The sequence below is a fragment of the Ascaphus truei genome, chromosome 12 (assembly GCF_040206685.1).
Source record: "Ascaphus truei isolate aAscTru1 chromosome 12, aAscTru1.hap1, whole genome shotgun sequence".
Classification (NCBI taxonomy): Eukaryota; Metazoa; Chordata; class Amphibia; order Anura; family Ascaphidae; genus Ascaphus; species Ascaphus truei.
In genome coordinates, this window is record NC_134494.1 from 7,789,159 (window position 1) to 7,810,651 (window position 21,493).

Consider the following 21,493-nt stretch of genomic DNA (forward strand, 5'->3'; position numbering starts at 1 on the left):
AGAGAGGCACGGTGAGGGGGGGGAAGAGAGAGGCACGGTGAGGGGGGGGCAAGAGAGAGGCACGGTGAGGGAGGAAGAGAGAGAGGCACGGTGATGGGGGGGAAGAGAGAGGCACAGTGAGGGGGGGGGGGAAAGAGAGAGGCACGGTGAGGGGGGGGAAGAGAGAGGCACGGTGAGGGGGGAGAAGAGAGAGGCACGGTGAGGGGGGGAAGAGAGAGGCACGGTGAGGGGGGGGAAGAGAGGCACGGTGAGGGGGGAGAGGGAAGAGAGGCCACGGTGAGGGGGGGGGGAAAGAGAGGCACGGTGAGGGGGGGGAGAGGGAGGTTAGGGGGGAGAGAGGCACGGTGATGGGGGGGGGAGAGAGAGGCACAGGTGAGGGGGGGGGAGAGAGAGGCACAGTGAGGGGGGGGGGAGCAGAGGCACAGTGAGGGGGGGGAAGAGAGGTACAGTGGGGGGGGTTAGAGTAGGCACAGTGGGGGGGGGGTAGAGAGGCACAGGTGGGGGGGGTAGAGAGCACACAGTGGGGGGGGGGTAGAGAGGCACAGTGGGGGGGGGTAGAGAGGCACAGTGGGGGGGGGTAGAGAGGCACAGTGGGGGGTAGAGAGGCTGGGGGGGGGGTAGAGAGGCACAGTGGGGGGGGGGTAGTAGAGAGGCACAGTGGGGGGGGGGCGGGTAGAGAGGCACAGTGGGGGGGGTAGAGAGGCACAGTGGGGGGGGGGGGTAGAGAGGCACAGTGGGGGGGGGGTAGAGAGGCACAGTGGGGGTGTAGAGAGGCACAGTGGGGGGGGGCGGGTAGAGAGGCACAGTGGGGGGGTAGAGAGGCGCAGTGAGGTGGGGGGTAGAGAGAGGCACAGTGAGGGGGTAGAGAGAGAGAGGCACAGTGAGGGGGGGTAGAGAGAGGCACAGTGAGGGGGGTAGAGAGAGGCACAGTGAGGGGGGGTAGAGAGAGGCACAGTAAGGGGGGTAGAGAGACACAGTGAGGGGTGGTAGAGAGAGGCACAGTGATGGGGGGTAGAGAGAGGCACAGTGAGGTGGGGGGTAGAGAGTGGCACAGTGGGGGGGGTAGAGAGAGGCACAGTGGGGTGGGGTGGTAGAGGAAGGCACAGTGAGGGGGTAGAGAGAGAGGCACAGTGGGGGGGAGGGGTAGAGAGGCACAGTGGGGAGGGGTAGAGAGGCACAGTGAGGTTGGGGGGTAGAGAGAGGCACAGTGAGGGAGAGAGGCACAGTGAGGGGGGGTAGAGAGAGAGCACAGTGTGGGGGGGGGTAGAGAGAGGCACAGTGTGGGCGGGGGTAGAGAGAGGCGCAGTGTGTGGGGGTAGAGAGAGGCACAGTGTGTGGGGGTAGAGAAGGCCACAGTGTGTGGGGGTAGAGAGAGGCACAGTGTGTGGGGGTAGAGAGAGGCACAGTGAGGGAGGGTAGAGAGAGGCACAGTGAGGGGGGTAGAGAGGCACAGTGAGGGGGGTAGAGAGAGGCACAGTGAGGGGGGGTAGAGAGCACAGTGAGGGGGGGTAGAGAGAGGCACAGTGAGGGGGGGTAGAGAGAGGCACAGTGAGGGGGGGTAGAGAGAGGCACAGTGAGGGGGGGTAGAGAGAGGCACAGTGAGGGGGGGTAGGAGAGGCACAGTGAGGGGGGTAGAGAGAGGCACAGTGAGGGGGGGTAGAGAGAGCACAGTGAGGGGGGTAGAGAGAGGCACAGTGAGGGGGGTAGAGAGAGGCACAGTGAGGGGGGGTAGAGAGAGGCACAGTGAGGGGGGGTAGAGAGAGGCACAGTGAGGGGGTCTAGAGAGAGGCACAGTGAGGTTGGGTAGAGAAGGCACAGTGAGGGGGGGGGTAGAGAGAGGCACAGTAGGGGGGGGTAGAGGCACAGTGAGGGGGGGGGGGTAGAGAGAGGCACAGTGGGGGGTAGAGAGAGCACAGTGGGGGGGGGTTAGAGAGGCACAGTGTGGGGGGGGGTAGAGAGAGAGAGGCACAGTGTGGGGGGGGGGGGTAGAGAGAGAGGCACAGTGTGGGGGGGTAGAGAGAGGCACAGTGTGGGGGGGTAGAGAGAGTCACAGTGAGGGGGGTAGAGAGAGGCACAGTGAGGGGGGGTAGAGAGAGGCACAGTGAGGGGGTCTAGAGAGAGGCACAGTGAGGTTGGGTAGAGAGAGGCACAGTGAGGGGGTAGAGAGAGGCACAGTGAGGGGGGGGGTAGAGAGAGGCACAGTGGGGGGGGGAGAGAGAGGCACAGTGGGGGGGGGGTAGAGAGAGGCAGAGTGGGGGGGGTATAGAGAGAGGCACAATGTGGGGGGGTAGAGAGAGAGGCACAGTGTGGGAGGGTAGAGAGAGGCACAGTGTGGGGGAGGTAGAGAGAGGCACAGTGTGGGGGGGTAGAGAGAGGCACAGTGTGGGGGGTAGAGAGAGGCACAGTGTGGGGGGGTAGAGAGAGGCACAGTGTGGGGGGGTAAAGAGAGGCACAGTGAAGGAGGGTAGAGGGAAGCACAGTGAAGGAGGGTAGAGAGAAGCAAAGTGGGGGGGGGTAGATAGAGGCACAGTGTGGGAGGGTAGAGAGAGCACAGTGTGGGGGGGTAGAGAGAGGGCACAGTGAGGTGCAGAGAGAGAGGGGCACAGTGAGGTGCAGAGAGAGTTGGGCACAGTGAGGTGCAGAGAGAGAGAGGGCACGGTGAGGTGCAGAGAGAGAGAGGGGCACGGTGAGGTGCAGAGAGAGAGGGGCACGGTGAGGTGTAGAGAGAGAGAGAGGGGCACGGTGAGGTGCAGAGAGAGAGGGGCACGGTGAGGTGCAGAGAGAGAGAGGGGCACGGTGAGGTGTAGAGAGAGAGAGGGGCACGGTGAGGCGCAGAGAGAGAGGGGCACGGTGAGGCGCAGAGAGAGAGAAGGGCACGGTGAGGCGCAGAGAGAGAGAGGGGCACGGTGAGCGCAGAGAGAGAGAGGGGCACGGTGAGGCGCAGAGAGAGAGAGGGGCACGGTTGAGGCGCAGAGAGAGAGAGGGGCACGGTGAGGCGCAGAGAGAGAGAGGGGCACGGTGAGTCGCAGAGAGAGAGAGGGCACGGTGAGGCGCAGAGAGAGAGGGGGCACGGTGAGGCGCAGAGAGAGAGAGGGGCACGGTGAGGTGCAGAGAGAGAGAGGGACCCGGTGAGGTGCAGAGAGAGAGAGGGCACGGGGAGGTGCAGAGAGAGAGAGGGGCACAGTGAAGGAGAGAAAAACATGATTAAGAATGTAGCTTAAATATTTAAAAATGTTCCTAATATTTCAATATACTAAGATAAATCACTTATTTTGTCAGTGTTCTCGTGTGGTAACGGAGGAAGGGAGCAGCGTTGATTAAGAAAACCCTAGGGAGCGATTCATGGTATGTTTATTAATTTAAACTTTTACATCCTCATAACCTTTTATAAAACACAGAACAAATGCAAAGAAACCTGCAAGAATGGTCAGTGTGGGATCAAACCCACGACTTTGGCATTATTAGCACCACAACTGCGCTATCCAGGAAGCAATTGTATGTAGCACACGAGATCACCCCTCAGTGTGCACAAGCATAATATACAGACATTTAAATAACAATAGCATTCGCCCCACACCCACTTGGCGCCATTAAGCCGACCCCGTTCCAGGCGTGTGGCGGACTCAAATAGCCAGAAGAACCTCGTGTGTTTGCTTGATTCCCGGTGCTTCCGGGTTGTGACATCACGGGTCACGGCAAGGTCTGCCCTCATAACTACTGTCGTTGCCATTATATCATAGATGCATTGTGTGTTACCATGGCAACCAAGGACGCTAGCGAACATTTATATATAAAATGTATCAGACATTTTTAAAAGCACATACAGGCATACCCCGTTTTACGTACACCCACTTTACGTACACTCGCGAGTACGTACATATTTGCAACCCTGTTTACGTACGGAGTACGTACACTCATTTTTTTTTTTCCCCTTGCTGCTTGACGGTGGCGTGTGCGCCTATCCCTCACCAGTCGCAGAGAATTTGAACAAGCAGGGAGGTGAAGGACTGGTGAGAGGCACGCACGCGGGACTGGTGAAGAGCGTGCATGCTTACTTTACCAAGGAAGCCTTGTGCCCCGATACCGGAGGTTGGATTGTGGGGGAAGATGTGAGGAATGCAATTTGCTCTTCTCCATTGCTGTGTTGTCACTGTGACCTCAGTCAGCAGGGCTGCTGGTGTACTGTCCTGTCACTTAGACAAATTGCAAGTGCTTGATGACAAATAACAATTGTCACAAAGAGCAAACCCTCCCTGCCTTCCCCATCCCTGCCTTCCCCTTCCTATCCAAAATAGGGGATCTGGCTCAATACACTCAATAGGAAATGAATGGATCTCGCAAATAAGAAACCAAAAGACTTTGAGTCCCCAATGGCAGGGACACAAATGCTCTCTACATATTTAAACAAATATAATTTACATAATCATCTTGTATCAACGTTACCAACAAATCCCTGAATAACAAATACACATTATTAAAGGAATAAAAACGTTAACCCAAATCCTACTGTAGTTGCTTTTCTATGTAAATGTACCCATCTGTGGCTACTAGTCTGTACCAGGGCTTACTGCCAGGAGGGAAGCAATCAGGCTGCGAGTAGTTGATATGGGGTTTTCCCCCTCCGAGGAGCTGCATTGAGTGACAGCGGAGGCAGTGACATCAGGCCTGGCATGACCAATCATGGGACAAATCTGATGCCCTCCTCCTGGCTGTACTTAAGGGCAGTGCCGCCCCATATTTAGTAGTGCCTCTACCACTTGAGAGCGGCAGGTCACACAGCCAAGAGCCTGACTATTGGGCCTACTCTGGTCCTTTCCCTCCAGGGAGAGTGAGTGTGTACCATGCCTCTGCTAGAGAGGCAGGGAAGAGCTGGGACTGCTGCCGGTGCCCTTGGCTTGTAGTGAAGGTCCAGGGACCATCCTTCAGTGGTAGCTGAGAGACTGCATCAGACAGAACCCGGCCTTGTTACTGTGCTGTACAGTGAAGACAATAAACTGTTCCTGTTTGCATATACCTCCGGCCTGGTGTGTGATCTTACTAGGGGGAGAGGTAATCGGTTCTACCATGGGAGATCATCTTCAGTTCCCTGGAGCCTACGGCAGATGGAGGCACTGCACTGCTAAAGATATGTAGGGTATGAACCCAGAAGCCTAGTCCTGTGTCCCCACTACCATCGGTGGACGACTCAGCCCTCCTGTTGCCATAGGTATCTTGCACCATATACACTGTTACATAAGGAAGCAGGTTAAGATCGCACTGCTTGTCAGATGAGCCTTAGATGTGATTTACGATCTCGGTTCATTCTGTAAGATATGTGCGAATAGCAAAATATGTTGTATTGTATTGTATGTCTTTATGTATATAGCGCCATTTATGTACATAGCGCTTCACAGTAGTAATACACGTGGTAATCATATAAATAATAGATGATATAAATAACAGATCATGGGAATAAGTGCTTCAGACATAAAAGTAACATTAAGGAAGAGGTGTCCCTGCCCCGAGGAGCTTACAGTCTAATTGGTAGGTAGGGAGAACGTACAGTGACAGTAGGAGGGAGTTCTGGTAAGTGCGTCTGCAGGGGGCCAAGCTTTATGTGCCATGTGTTCAGAATATCCACAGTGCTATTCATATGCTTCTTTAAGCAAGTGTGTCTTAAGGTGGGTCTTAAAGGTGGATAGAGAGGGTGCTAGTCGGTACTGAGGGGAAGGGGGGGATTTGATTCAGAGTGTGGGGGGCAGTCAGTGAAAAAGGTTTAAGGCGGAGAGGGCTTTAGATACAAAGGGGGTAGAAAGAAGACATCCTTGAGAAGAATGCAAGAGTCTGAATGGTGCATAACGAGAAATTAGGGCTGAGATGTAAGGAGAGGCAGAAGAGTGTAAAGCTTTAAAGTGAGGAGAAGAATGGAGTGTGAGATGCGGGATTTGATCGGAAGCCAGGAGAGGGATTTCATGAGGGGAGATGCTGAGACAGATCTAGGAAAGAGTAGAGTGATTCTGTCAGCAGCGTTTAGGATAGATTGTAGGGGAGACAGGTGAGAGGCAGGAAGGCCGGACAGCAGGAGGTTACAGTAGTCGAGACGGGAGAGAATGAGGGCCTGAGTCAGAGTTTTAGCAGTCGAGCAACAGAGGAAAGGGCATATCTTTGGATATTGCGGAGGAAAAAGCGACAGGTTTTAGAGACGTTTTGAATGTGAGAGGAGAGTCAAGTGTGACCCAAGGCAGCGTGCTTGGCTAATGGGTGAATGATGGTACTTCCAACAATATAACAAGAATAAAACAAATTCACATTCTCCCAGTTTTAAGGAGCATTGAGTTTATTATGTGTACACTCATACCACTCCGGATCATTCGTAAGTCTCGGCAAACTCGTCTGGTGTTTGTCCTCCACCCCGGCAGCCTCGGTCATCAGATTTTCCTGGCTGTTGGCGACGGCGCTTCTCATCTGCGCGCATAGCAGTACGGTGGCCTGCTGGAGTCAGACGTCCTGGTTTCTTTTTACGGAGTCCTCAGAGGGTCAAAAACCTGCACGTTTCGCCTTTTCAGTCTACAGCTTCCTCAATGGTTATCCTTCACTGACCTACATGGACCATTTATAGAAATTATTGTCCAATCAAATAGCGCCAAAATAAAGTCACTTAACTCAGCTCCAATAGCATCTCCTCTCTAACCTTGTACGAAGGCATTGACAATTTTTTTTTAATGTAATTAAACAGAACAGCATAACTATTTTATACACAACTAAACATTCAATTACCACTTTAAGAAAACAATAACTGAAATACATATTTACTACCTAAAATATGCTAACACTATTATACTGGCCCTTTACAGAACTGCAGCTCAACCAGGAAAGGATCCTCCCTTGACCCTCATATGTCAGTAGAGGTATAGTTGTGGTGAGCGCAGAAAACCATCGGAATGTATATAAAAACACTCAGTTAGTGATAAAGCATGGATACAATAACCGTGCAGTATAAAGTAAATACAATGGAGAAAACTGATTAGGGTAATGATGGAGATGAAAGCTGATAGAAGATAAAAAACTATACTCACACGGACAAGTGTGAGCTCCTCACATCAAGGTATCTTTAGTTGTGTAAGTACCCCCTCGAACTTGATCTTTAGGTTCCTAGAAGACTGTGTTAATGGACCAATGCTATCCTTGCAGTAATCCAGGAAAGGACGACAATCGCAAATAGAGATAAAATATATGCACTTTATTACAAACAAACGTACGTATACATAAAAGGGGGAAGGGAAACACAAAAACGAATGTGCGCCCTAAAAGAATTCACTTATATGCACACCAAACTAGTGTAAAAATTAACTTTTAATAAATTCCTTAAAACATATATTACCAAAGTAATGTGTAATGTGAATTAAAAATATATTAAATCAGAGTTATCTGGCATCCATGTCTTTAATTATTGTGTCGTGCTGTCCCAGATGTCCACTTAATATTGGTGGGATACAAAAGACAAAGGATGCTAGGAGTCAGGGTGTTAACCCCTCTGGAGCGGACGCGCAATGTTGTCAGTCTCCTACTTGGAGCTGTTTTAATGTAGTGTCTGCAGTCTCCTGGCTTTAACTTTGCAGACCCTAGCAGTTTGTCGTTCATTTATTTATTTCCACAGTTTGTGTGCCTGCTTTCCTTGCATTCTATGTGAGGTGCTTTCACAGTTATCTCTGTGCTATTCACCCCTGCACTACTGTGTCTGGCGGGTGTATGTTGCAGAGTCTGCTACATCATTACACTGTACGTGCTAGCTTTATTATCCAGGCACCTGTACCTTAACACACTAAGCCTTTATTGCAGTGTGCAGTGCTGGTCCATCTAGAAAGGAAGCGTAATTAATTATTTGGCCACTCACTTGTGAACAACTATATACTCTCACTACTGGGTCTCATCGTTGCTCCAGAGGGGTTAACACCCTGACTCCTAGCATCCTTTGTCTTTTGTATCCCACCAATATTAAGTGGACATCTGGGACAGCACGACACAATAATTAAAGACATGGATGCCAGATAACTCTGATTTAATATATTTTTAATTCACATTACACATTACTTTGGTAATATATGTTTTAAGGAATTTATTAAAAGTTAATTTTTACACTAGTTTGGTGTGCATATAAGTGAATTCTTTTAGGGTGCACATTCATTTTTGTGTTTCCCTTCCCCCTTTTCTGATTCACTTTTCAGTTCACAGTTTGCACCCATCTTTTTGATTACCTCACCTATATATTTGATTACATTATTCAATTGGTATGGTCCTGTGATCACTCCCTATCCCTCTGTTGTTTCTGTACGTATACATAGACTTACATGTATGTAAAGACACTTCCGGCACTGATAGCCACATTAAAACTCTGTGTGGTATCCCCCTGCTTCCGCGTCCGGTCAGCAGGACCTCCGTCAGAGTAATCGTAAGGGCTATGGTGGCCTTCAGTGGACACAAAGAACTTCACCACCGACGGAACTGCGCGTTTTGCAAAGTATCTCTTGCTTCGTCAGGTTTCTGTCAGTGATGTGTGGTGAGCCTCTACTTATACCCTGAATACCTAATTACCAGGTGTATCGCTGATCATTTTGATTATACTTGTTTATAATAAACATATAAATCTGTGTTCTGGGTACACAGACTCAACATGTGTTTGTTGTTGTGAATGATTGTGTCTGTGTGTACTCTCAAGTGTAGTATTTCCTTTCAAAAGGTGGAAACGGACCACACAATCTATAGGGACTTCTCTAATGGTATTAAAAGCATAAGCCCATTTTGTATGTGCAAAAATATGACAATTAAAAATGGAAAATACAAAGGGGAACTTAAAAGATGGCAACCTATTGGTTGTTTCAGAATAATAATTCACATAAAAACAATAATGTAATAGCCAACAAAAGACAGAAGTGTCACATTAATCCTTCAAGTCTCAAAAGTGTTAAATATATGAGACATTGGCATTGACAAAATATAATAGGCATACTGTATCAAGCACAATATATAAAAAGCTATGGAACATTGACATGTTAGTCTTGACAGCAGATAAATACATCCAACACAATATCTACTAAAGAGTATATAGATAATGTGTCATCAAATTTAGTGTGTCACAGTTAGTGAAAGTAAATCAATACAAGTGTTTAAAAAACTGAATTGCAATAATGATTAGTTAATTGCATAAAAGACACAGTTAGGCCTGGGACATAGTGAGCTTTAAGCTCGCTGAGCCGCGCTGAGCAGATCCACAAAGCCCCTGCATCTGTCATCAGCGTGGCAATAGTTTCTCCCTCCGCATGCGTGCTGATGCGTGCGGAGGCTGAGAAACTTTGCTGAGACAGGCAGGTTTCAAATTTGCCGCTCGGGGAAGCGATGTGAGCGGTCACGTGACTGCTCACATCCAATGGGAGTGAGGGACTAGCCTCGTCTCCCGCTCCGCCTCCTGGCACGCCTCTGCTCCGCCTCCGCCCCGCCCCATGAGCGCACTCACTGCCTCGCCTGCAAGGACAGGAAAAGCTCCATTTTGAAGCAGGCGAGGCAGAGCAGGAGCACGGCTCAGCGCTGTTTGCTCCTCTATGTCCCAGGCCTTAGTCTCAAAAGGTTTTCTTAAAAAAGTGCATGGCTCCACCTGGTGGATTCTTTAGTTACCTATATGTACTTGCAGAAAAAACAACTAAATATTAACCTATAGTCAGACATAAGGTGCCACAGCCAGATATAGGGTTAAATAGGGATGATATTCTGGAATATATTGGGAATATCCGGAAGAAGAAGATGCAGTCACAAAGCGTGCCCAAACACTTCTCTGAAGTACACAATGCCAATCCAGCCAGACTCAAATACAGAGCAATCGAATGGATCGAGCAACATTGGAGAGGAGGGGACAGAGGCCCAAATGGTCTAAATATCGATATAGATATTGCGGCCTTTCTCTGATCCCTTGCCTCTCTGGAACAGGATTCATGAATATATATATATTCTTTTTTTTCCAGATGTTTTTTATACAGGTATACATTTTTTTTTAAACATTCTCGTTAGAAGTACCTTCATTTGCCTCCCTAGTACAGCATTATATGTCTGTTAGAATTATTCTCCGCAGTATTGTAAGTGGAACATGTCCCTATCTTCCCTTTGGATTTTCTCTCCTGCTTCTACCTATGATAGATAGGTTTTTATTATCACTTTTTTATCATCATCTTTTTATTATTAATCAACATTGCTTGTATATGTTCCACACATTCTGAACTGTTTCATACATTCTGGACTGTTATATTTGTTATGCATGACAGTAATTGGAATTTTTTTTCATCCCTATAGAACCTTACTGCAGACTATGAGGATTTAGCCACACAGCCTATTGTAGTGTTATAGATGCTCTCTGATTATTGGGTTTATCTGGCTGGGGCACCTTATGTCTGACTATAGGTTCATATTGAGTTGTTTTTTCTGAAGTACATATTGGTACTTTTTATCTAGCATTCTAATTATTTCTTAGTATTTTTAATATTTTCTTGCAGTCTTGCAAGTATTAAAGCTTTTTGCATTTAGTTCCTATGATGCATGTTGTTATATTGTGAAGTTTTGTGGCAAAATTCTATTGAGAAGGACTTGTCAAACATTGAACTAAGTCCGGATTGGCTGCACAAAACTATTTAAGGGACCAAGGACCATCTTCTCACAATCAAGGACCCCTGACGAAGCACCTCTCCGAGTCCTGATTGTGAAAGATCTGACAAGGAATTCCCGACGGTCAGCGTCATCACGTGCAAATGCTGACCCCGTGAGTGAAGAAACGTGGAAGTGTTGATGGAGGAATCAGGGCTAGGAGCTGACAGCGCACCAGCTCACGTGCAGAAGCCTACACATCCGCGGGACCCCTACCTCCATCGGTGGATGTATCCCTTGAAGTCTGTGGAACAAATGCCCTCACAGAGGGCTACTATGTGAGTAGCCTTCTGTTATTGTGTTTTACACTCAATACACAAGTGACTTTTTGACACTATTGTGTGCATTTGTTTTTTTTTTTCTCTACACGGTTCACAACCTGTGTGAGACAAGAGGGGGAATTAACCCCTGGTTGACCAGTCCCTAGTGTGACCTGCTATAGAAGCCTTTCTTTGGGACAACAACACTTGACATTTATTTGTGCCGTATGTACGTGTATACTTATACCCAATGCACTATACGAACTGGAAACAATAGACAGTATTGCACCATTGTGTGTCTTTTCTCTTTTTGTATTCCACTGTATGTACTTTCCGGTTAACTGCGCTCCCTGAAATTTCACCCAGAGTCTATCAAAGGCCTTTTCGCCATCTAAAGAGAGCCATCGGAGTGGCGTACCCCCTGCGCTCGCTGAGTGCGTCAGGTCTACAATGCGACGTACTTTATCTGCGGCTTGTCTAGTAGGGATAAAACCCACCTCATCGTGGTGTGCCATGTACTCATTTAGCCTGTTGGCTAGTATCTTGGCAAATAATTTCAGGTCAGTACAGTATTAATGAGGGAGATGGGGCGGTAGCTCGAACAACTTGTACAGTCCTTCCTTTTCTTAAGGATCAGCACAATATTAGCTGAGGCCATTGTGTCAGAAATAGACTCACCTTCCATAAATGTATTGAATAGAATCCTCAGTTGGGGGGTGATAATTTTGGAAAAAAAATTGTTATACAAACCCGAAAACCCATCGGGACTAGGGGACTTAAGGTTTTTAAGGCCTTTAATTGCTAGCATTATTTCCTCGCAGGAGATTTTACAGTTAAGTTTTGATTGCAAAAAAAAAGAAAGCGCAAAAAGGAAAAACACAGTTAGTAAAAAGTAATTGTCTTTATACCAATTAAAATAAAACTACATAATAAGAAAGTACATAAAAAGGATTCACATGAACCCACAATTCCACAATGACAAGGCACTAATGAGGATCCCTGCAACAAAAGCCCATAGATCTAGTGATGTAAAAAGTCCTGGATGACTTCCGGTGACGTCAGCTGACATGGACGGGTAGTTTGGGAGCTCCGCAGACTCTCCCGTATAATTTACAAATATAGCACCCCTCCACCTAAAACTTCAGCCCAAAACTTATCCCCCCGCGAGGGGCAATAACACTAAGATGTCCAAGCAAGCGAAGAAACCCGCAGCGCAAGCGGTTGCAAAGCTCTTCTCGCCACACCAGAGAAGCCCTGACCCGCAGCCTGTAATCCAAGATGGCGGAGGCGCACGCGGTGACCACGCGCAACAGGGTAGAGCAGCCCGACAAAAGGAGGCCCAGGCGCAGGAAGAACCGATCACCAGAGCCTTCATGGAAGAACTCATGGCACTACAGCACACAAAGCTGCAGGCCTCTCTACAATTAGAAATAAAGACAGCTGTTACTGGCCTGACACAGCAGATAAATGGCCTGGCAGACAAAACAACAGCCCTGGAGGGCGTGATGGAAGAGTCCCAAAGGCGCCAGACAGCGGCAGAGAAAGAAATTTTCCTGCTGCGGGAGGAACTGGGGCAGCTCAGGGAAGCGCAGGAGGACCAGGAGAACCGGGATAGGAGGCAAAACCTCCGTATCCGTAACATTCCGGAGACGGTTCTCCCTGGCCTCCTCCGCCCCTACCTAGTGGACCTCTTTGGGTCAGTATGCGACTCCCTGCAGGACTGTGATCTAGAGATAGACCGAGCCCACAGAGCCCTGGGGCCCCGCTCTGAGGACCCAAGCAGAAGACGGGATGTAATTGTGCGTTTGCACAGTTACACTACAAAAGAAAAGATAATGGCGGCGAGTAGGGGAATAGAAACACTCACCTTCCAAAATGAACACCTCCAGATATTTTCTGACCTGTCCAGAATAACGGTGTTGAGGAGAAAAGAAATGAAGCCCCTAACAACCTTCTTGCAGGAAAACGACATCAGATATCGTTGGGGGTTTCCTTTCAAGCTCACCGCAAACAACAAGGGCAAATACCTTACAATAAAATACCCAGAGGACATGGCCCCGTTTGCACGAGCCCTCGGCCTAACGCCGCCAGTTACCTGGACTCCGGACCAGAACCGCATCCCAGTCCAGCAAGAAGAAGAGGGAGACAACAACCCGGAGCCGAGGCGGAGAGAGGCCTCAACCCGGATGAAGACATCCAGACGGTGAGCAGACCAGCGACGCACGCGGCTCCCACCCAACATGGATACCGCAGCTTACTCACCAGCTGGAGTGGAACACGGAGAGCCGCCCCCTCGGTCCCGGCTGGCGGGATCCCGCAGAGCTGGACTCCAGAGGACCACCGCCCTAGTCGGAGGATGCCACCGGCAAAAGAGGCTCACAGCTGAAGAAATCCACACCCTGCAAGTCGAAAGACAACATGCTCCGAGTTAAAGAGCTAAAGCTCGAGCTGCCGGGGTTTGAGGAATTGAGCTCCACGGGCTTGGGTGACGGGGGGTGGGGGGTTGGCATTTTTGCGGGGGAGGGGGGAGAAGAAGACAGCTGCAGCTCAGGGAGGGCAGCAAACTGTAAGTACTTTTCGCCCCCCCCCCCCCTCCATAGGAGTTGGAGGAACTCCCCGGAACCTCAAGACTGTGCCTCACGCTAAACTCAAGCTAAAGCAGATTTTTAGCAAAGTTTTAGCAAAGTTTTTTTTGCACTTTACTAGCAAAGTTAACGGTTTACTGTTCTGCAAGCTATACAAATACGAACGGGGTGTAAATAAATGAGAGATGGGTCCCCCCCCCCTTGTCTTGACCCCCCCACCCTCAACTAGCCTTACCCCCCCATCCCCACCCTCCCCCCCTTCACTCTCCCGGTTCAAAACGGCTTAAGAGTTAACACTGTTACCCCAAGTCAAGTCAACTATTATAATGCAATAGTAAAGTCAAGGAAGTAATCAAACCTCAAGTGAGGTTTACTGTATTACCTGATAAATATGCCTGAATTAACATCTTAAGGTATAGCACAAGAGATATACATCCCTCCTCCTTACCTCCTCCCCCCTCTTCCCCCCTCCTCCCCCCCTCTCCCCCCTTCCTCCCCCCCTCTTCCCCCTTCCCCCCCTCCTCCCCCCCCCCCTCCTCCCCCCCTCTTCCCCCCCGGACTCAACCCACCCACCCCCACCCTACCCGCCCCCCCCATCCTTACTCCCCCAGGCCTTCCCCCATCCTCCCCCCCCCCCCCCCCCGTGTGTCGCAACGGACTAAGAGGCAACATAGCAAACACTTAAAAAACTGTTGCAATCAAATTCCTAAGCTAATGGAGCAATCAAACCTCAAGGGAGGTCTGCTGTTAGATAAGAAACAGGCCCGATTGGCTTGCTAATGTACTGTATAAGAGATGTGTACCCCCCCCCTCCCCTCACCCTCACCCCCCCCTTCACCCCCCCCCTGATCCCCTCTCCCCTTCTCTGTCGCAGCCCACCCACCCTTGGTCAATAGGTCCCCAACCCTTCCCTCCCCCCCTCCCCCTCTCCCCCCTCCTGGCTCGCAATTGACTGAGAGACAACATCTCACATACCTGAACAAACGTTGCAATCGTACGCATAAGCTAAGGGAGTAACCAAACAACAAGGGAGCTCTGCTGCACCGTCTGATAATTGTACTAGAAATGTATGTCAATATAAGAGAGAAATGTACCCCCCTCCCTCACCCCCCTCCTGTCCCAGCCCCCCCCACCCTTCCCATCCCTCCCCCCCCTCCCCCTCCCTCCCCACCCCCATCCCCCCCCTCCCCCCCTCCCCCCCCTTGCCCCATACAAACGCCACCCACCCACCCTCGCCTCCCTCCCCACCAATCCCCCCCCCCCTACCCTTTACCCCTCCCCTCCTGGAGCCCCCCCCCCTTCCCTTTTTCCCCTCCTCGTCCCCTTTTCCTGGACCCTCCCCTCTCCCCCTCGTTCGGGGGTCCCCTAATAGGGGTAAAGGATCAATACGTAACCCACAAGTTAAGGAGTATTGGTGATGGTTTACACTAGCTGGTTCAGAAACGGGATATCATGGGACCCGAACGTTAGGTCCCCCCCCATGAGAACCCATAGGATAGGGTAAGATGTACATAGTTCTCGAGAGTCTGCGTCCCGGACTTGCCTGTTCCCTCGGTTTAGGGGTTAACGGACTTCTCCCAACGGGCCTTACGCCCACATGCTGGTTAATACAACTGGCAGTAAATTAAGAGGTCCATTTCTGGCCCTCCTTCCACCCTATTTCTTCCTGGCGACCCTGTCCCGCCAGGCCTTTCCCCTATCCCCTCCCCCCTTCCCAGCGCCCGCAGGCGCCCCTCATGTGTCTCACCCCTCCCTCCCTTACACGAGGCCTGACAAACTACCCCACCCACGCCAGCTCAGGCCTAGGATCTTTGACACCCAAGAAAACCTCTTCACATGGGAATCCCAAGAGCTTCGGAGCCCAGGGCCTCGAAGGAAAACAAATAGCAATAATGTCTGCCATTAAACTCATATCAATAAACGCCAAGGGGCTTAACTCCCTGAGGAAAAGGAAACTAGTTTTGAAAGATCTGAAAAAATCCAAAGGAGACATTATCCTTATTCAGGAGACCCACTTCAATTCTCCAACCCCTCCCAACACATTTAAAAGCGTGTTCCCACAGGCATACTTTGCCTCGTCCCCAAGTAAAAAAAGAGGAGTAGCCATCCTCATTAGAGCAGGGACACCATTTGCCCTCACAAAAACCCACCCAGATCCAGATGGACGATTCCTAATAATTCAGGGTACGCTTGCAGGCACACCAATCACATTAGTCAATATTTATGCCCCCAACGACAATCAAGTTCCCTTCCTCAGAAAACTCCTTGAATCGCTAGAACAACAATCCTTGGGGTCACTTATCATAGGTGGGGACTTTAATATGGTAGCCTCCCATACGCAAGACAAGTCAAACCCCTCTAGCATTGCTCAACCGCCCCCCCATGGCATACACATCTCACAATCCCAAAAGAAAGCCAAGAAATTTAGGGACATCATGGAGGAATTCTCACTGGTAGATATCTGGAGGGCCCAGCACCAGGGTCAAAGGGACTATACCTTCTTCTCTTCCCCTCATCAGTCCTACTCGAGGATTGATTATTTTCTAGGTACAAGAAATGTTCTCCAGGCCTCTGCCCAGTCAAGCATAGGATCAATTACATGGTCGGATCACGCACCCATAGATCTAACCCTAACCCTCCCTTTTATCAAAAACACGCAATACAAATGGAAGCTAAATGATTCCATGCTCAATTGCCCAGACACAGAGGCGACTTTACGCCAAAAACTCTCGCTGTATTTCCAGCAAAACATAGGGTCTGCCTCCACCCCAGCCATGCTCTGGGAGGCTCACAAAGCCACAATCAGAGGAGATCTAATATCAATAGCCTCATACAAGAAAAAAATTAAACTCAAACTCCAAAAAGGCCTGACAGAAAAAATTGCACAACTGGAACAACAACATAAAGCCACAACATCAAAAAAAATACTAAAAAACTTAAACTTAGCAAGGGCGGCCCTTAAACAGTCTCAACTAGAAGACGTCGAAAAGGCCCTCAGGTGGACTAGACAGAAGTATTTTGATAAAGGCAACAAGGCAGATAAACTGCTGGCCGCTAAACTAAGAGGAACTAAGGTCAAATCCCAGATATCCCGAATTAAGACTAGAAAGGGACAGGTTACATACACTGAAAAAGAAATAGCGCAGGAATTTGCGGATTTCTATTCCGATCTATATAACCTCCATCCTTCAGGCCAAGACCCAGTCAGCCTTGAAACAATTACTCGCTACTTAGAGCAATGCTCCTTACCAACGCTAACCCCAGAGGAATTAGAAACACTCAATGAAAAGATATCACAGGAGGAACTGAACCAGGCCATAAGCTCTCTCAAGCCATCTAAGGCCCCGGGCCCAGATGGGTTCACTAACTCCTACTACAAAATGTTTAGATCCACTTTATCACCTCACCTCCTCAGCATGTTTAATTCTTTCCTACAAGGCGAACCAATCCCAGCCACCATCACAGAGGCAAACCTTGCCATAATACACAAGGAGGGTAGAGACCCATTATTATGTGGAAACTACAGGCCCATCTCCCTATTAAATACAGACCTCAAAATCTACAGCAAGATCCTGGCAAACAGGTTAAATCCTATTCTCCCTAGACTTATACACGTGGACCAAGTGGGCTTTGTGTCAGGAAGACAGGCCTCCGACAATACCCGCAAAATTATTGATATAATTGATCACGTGCATCTCACTGGTTCTAAAGCAATGATTCTAAGTCTTGACGCCGAAAAGGCATTCGACAGAATCAAGTGGACATTCCTAGACCAGACTATGAAGAGGTTCGGTTTCTGTGGCCCATACCTAGAGGGAGTGAGAGCCCTCTATCAAAACCCCACAGCCCATGTAAAACTGCCAGGAGGCCTCTCGAATCCAATACAAATTAGGAACGGGACCAGACAAGGTTGTCCACTCTCCCCTCTACTATTTGCTTTAACTATAGAGCCCCTTGCAGCGACAATCAGGAATGACAAAAGCATAAAGGGAATACCAATCGGGAGTAGGGAGCATAAAATCTCACTATTCGCGGATGACGTGATCTTGACGCTCGCGGACCCCCACATCTCCCTCCCTAACCTCCAAAGAGTCCTAACCCAATTCGGAGTAGTCTCAGACTATAAAGTCAATATGGACAAGTCTGAGGCACTAAATTTATCCCTACCCGACCAAACATGGAAGCTTATTCAAGCCAATTACAAGTATAAATGGAGTACTACCTGTATAAAATACCTGGGAGTTAAAATCTCCAACTCCTATAACAAACTCTACCAATATAATTATCCCCCCTTACTCGATCAAATCAAGAAAGATCTAGAAGCATGGAGAAAGCACCAAATATCATGGTTTGGTAGAATGGTGTCTATAAAAATGAACATCCTGCCCAGACTACTTTATTATTTTCAAACCCTCCCAATCCTAATTCCACAAGCAGTATTAAAAAATCTCCAATCCCAATTTTTCCAATTTATATGGAACGATAAAAAACCCAGAGTCCCCAGATCAGTTTTGCTTTCACCAAAAGAGAGAGGAGGTTTGGGGGTCCCCGACATAGTCAAGTATTACCAAGCAACACAGCTGAAGCAGGCAGTGGTATGGAACTGCGACCCGGCCCTGGCTTCCTGGCTTGAAATAGAAACTCACTATGCACGTCACAGCCCCCTTCAGTCAGCAATGTGGTCTCCAAACAGCAGTAGGACCGGTCCACAGAGATTCGATCTTGGAGCAATGAGATGCACGTGGAATATATGGCTTAGAAGCAAAGGGAAGTATGGTCTGATAGCATCCCCTTCCCAGCTCACACCACTCTTCGGGAACCCCAACTTCCCACCGGGGTGTTCCCAAAGACAATTCGACCAATTTCAGGGTCATAATATTAAGCTGGTTGCCGATCTGCTGCAGAAAGAGGTAATCTTGACTTATCAAGAGCTTAAAAACAAATATCAAATTCACGACCTCCACCTATTCAAGTACCTACAAGTCCGCCACTTTCTACTAGCATTGTCGCCAGCAGCCAAATTCCCTCCACTCACTAGGTTTGAATCTCTTTGCATCAAAAACAAATACCAGAGAGGCCTGATATCCGAGATCTACAAGGGTCTGGAGCTCGGATCTCGGGCTCCTACTCACCGGTACATGCAAAAATGGTCAGAGGACCTTCAGATTCAAATAGATCAGGAAGACTGGGCAGAGATCTGGGAACAAGCTAAAAAAACATCAATATGCACAATAACAAAAGAGAACATCTATAAAATTATGTATCAGTGGTACCTGACTCCAGCTAGACTGAGCCAAATCTACCCCGGCACATTAGATCTATGCTGGCGGGGATGTGGTCCAAAGGGGGACATGGCCCACATTTGGTGGTCATGTCCAGAGATTCAGAAGTACTGGAACATGATCCAGACACTCGTAGAGGACACAACGGGACTTAGACTCCCGTCTGACCCACTGATCCTGGTGCTGGGCAAACCTACGGAGGATATCCCCTCCCCGATGTCCAGGCTCACCACGGCCATATTAACAGCAGCCAGGTGCTCAATAGCAGCGGCCTGGAAGCAGATCAAACCTCCCCCAAAGACTACTGTAGTCAGGAGAATAAACGAGGTAATGTTAATGGAGAAGCTCACGGCCATGCTCCAGAAAAAGATACCCCAATTCCAGAACACTTGGGAACCCTGGCTTGGGAGATAGAAGCAGAGAAGACCACACAAAGGACACCTTAAAGCGGGCAAATTCGCTACACACTCAATTCAAAGATAAGGACACGGCCTCAGCCCCCCCCCCTCCCCCACACCCTCCCCCATCTTTCTCTCCCTTCTTCTCCCCTGTTAGTACTCCTCCCACCTCCTCATAGTCCCCTCCCTTCTTACCTTTCCCTTTTCCCTCTCTTTTTCACCTCTTTCCCCACTCGTGGAAAACGAGAAAAAGACATTGGTCAAAATGTATAACTATCTTGGGCTCAAGATAACAATGTATGTAAAAAAAATTCCTGTTTGAAAAATGACCAATAAAAGAAATTGTTACAAAAAAAAGTCCTGGATAATAGCTAGATGTTATTAGCTTACATGTGGTTGAAACAGGGACCAGCTTTCATGCAAAGTCAGGGGAAAACTACCAAAATCGACCGAGCACCCGTCGTCACGTCCGCTCCTCGATGCGTGATGACGTCACCTCTACGCATTTCGCATCATATGACGCTTCTTCAGGAGATATGTCTAGCCACTCCCATAGCGGCTCTTATATAGCAAAAACAGATAATTCCACTGCCAATGGGAGCTAGTATAGGGGAATTACAGCCTTCCAATCAATGTACAACCAAAACTTTATACAAAGTCTGCGTCTGACTGTGTGGGAGACACCACCCTGCTTTCCGACTGACCCGATCTGTTTCTCTCCCTTATCTTAAAGAAATCCCACGTGGTTGGCTTTTTCGGAGCCATCCTTATGAATCCTAGATCCTACTCCAATCTGTACTTTGCCTTCTTTTTCTATATTGTTCAAAAGATTTTGAAGACCCGCTGCCTCATGAGGCGGTCATTGTGGACTGCGCCACGTGCGTGCCTCTGGGAGACATCTTTGTTTTAATTTTAATTACTCCTGTTCTGGTAGCACTTGAGGGTCGCCAACTGTAGTAGTGCAAATGGATACTGTCTGTTGGCCTCGGTTTCTTTATCTGTCAGGGACTGTGGCATTAGGTAGCCAAGTATGGGATCTGATTGTAAAGAGGGGTATTGGCCCTGATGAGGGTTTCTCTGCACTATGGCAAGATGTTTCCCGCAGCTCTTACCCTGCAGCAGCTCAGGGCAAGATGGCCACCCCTCCTCTCCTCCTGCTTTTAGCTGCGGTGAGCTGCTCCGACGGCTGCACTCTAAATTACACCCGCTAGGGACTGATGTCCTCCATCTGACTTGTGTTCCCTCATCTCTGGGCAGAGCGCCACGGGTCCCTTCGACTCTCCCTATACCACAGCACCTCCCTCGGGATCTCTCTCTACCTCAGCAACGCGTCCCGATTGTCATCGGCTCTCTCTGACTCTGGGCTGCGTCGTCACTTAACGGGGACCTCTCTAGACCCGTCGGTCAGGCACGGGTCGTGCTGTCCTGTAGCCCGTGGTGGCTCAGAGGATCTTGTGAGCAAAATGGCCGCTCCACCTCTCATCCTCATGGACCCCCGGTGGCCATCTTGCATCTGGGCCAGATCAGGGAGCAGCTCGGGCAGTCTCTCCCACTTGGCCTCACGAATGGTGGGCCCAATGTCCTGGCTTCACCAGTAGAAAATGGCCGCCATACTACCAGCGCTCCTGTCGCTCTCGCGGATCGGGTATGCAGAGAGTCAGTGTTGTGTTTATTTATTTTATTTTTTTATATTATGTTATGTCCCAGCCACCGCATATCCTCCACGGGCTCCGGGCTGTGTGGGGGGGGGAGCGGGGAGCAGGCCCAAACTCCGGCAGCGCGCCAAAACAAAATGGCTGCTCCACATCTTACGGCTCCTCCACCCTTCATACAAGACTTGCCCCGAGGGATAGGCAGGCCCACCCACAGCTTTGGCCCGCAGGGTGTTCACAGGGGTAAGAAGATCGTCCCTGGCACCCACGCTGTTTCTGCCGCTTCACTTCCCAGCGGTCTCGCGGGATTCCACTTACTGTCAGGTTGGTGTCAGCTCGGTCTCTGCGCCATCTCTGCCCTCCGAAATCAGCTCCTTTTGAGTTCTAAGTCTTTTCATTTAGTACCCCGAAGTGATGTGAACCTTTTTATGTTCTCTTTTTGGGGATGTTTGGTGTTGATTTTTACCTTTTTTTTTAAGGCGAATATGTCTATTTTGTCTGAGGAGCCGATCCAACATGCGACCATTCAGATTAGTTGTTAACCAGTTTTAATTGCAGTGTAGCACAAATCAGGGAAAATTATGTGATATTACGGCAGGAATGTTGGTTCCTATTTTAGTTAATCAGCCCAGTTAGTCTAATGTAAACTGT

The 21,493-nt window shown here is 49.2% G+C and overlaps 2 protein-coding genes across 2 annotated transcripts in view; both read left to right on the top strand.

The window, feature by feature from the left end:
- LOC142463838 (uncharacterized) overlaps positions 1-21,493 on the top strand; it is a 78,288-nt gene that overhangs the window by 52,496 nt on the left and 4,299 nt on the right. Inside the window, exons 4-8 of the mRNA XM_075566650.1 lie at positions 12,094-13,128; positions 15,306-15,595; positions 16,211-17,005; positions 18,890-19,119; positions 19,924-20,068. Coding sequence (XP_075422765.1) covers positions 12,094-13,128; positions 15,306-15,595; positions 16,211-17,005; positions 18,890-19,119; positions 19,924-20,068 — 2,495 coding nt within the window. The remainder of the gene's footprint in view (positions 1-12,093; positions 13,129-15,305; positions 15,596-16,210; positions 17,006-18,889; positions 19,120-19,923; positions 20,069-21,493) is intronic.
- LOC142464337 (uncharacterized) overlaps positions 1-21,493 on the top strand; it is a 222,954-nt gene that overhangs the window by 52,441 nt on the left and 149,020 nt on the right. The window lies entirely within an intron of this gene.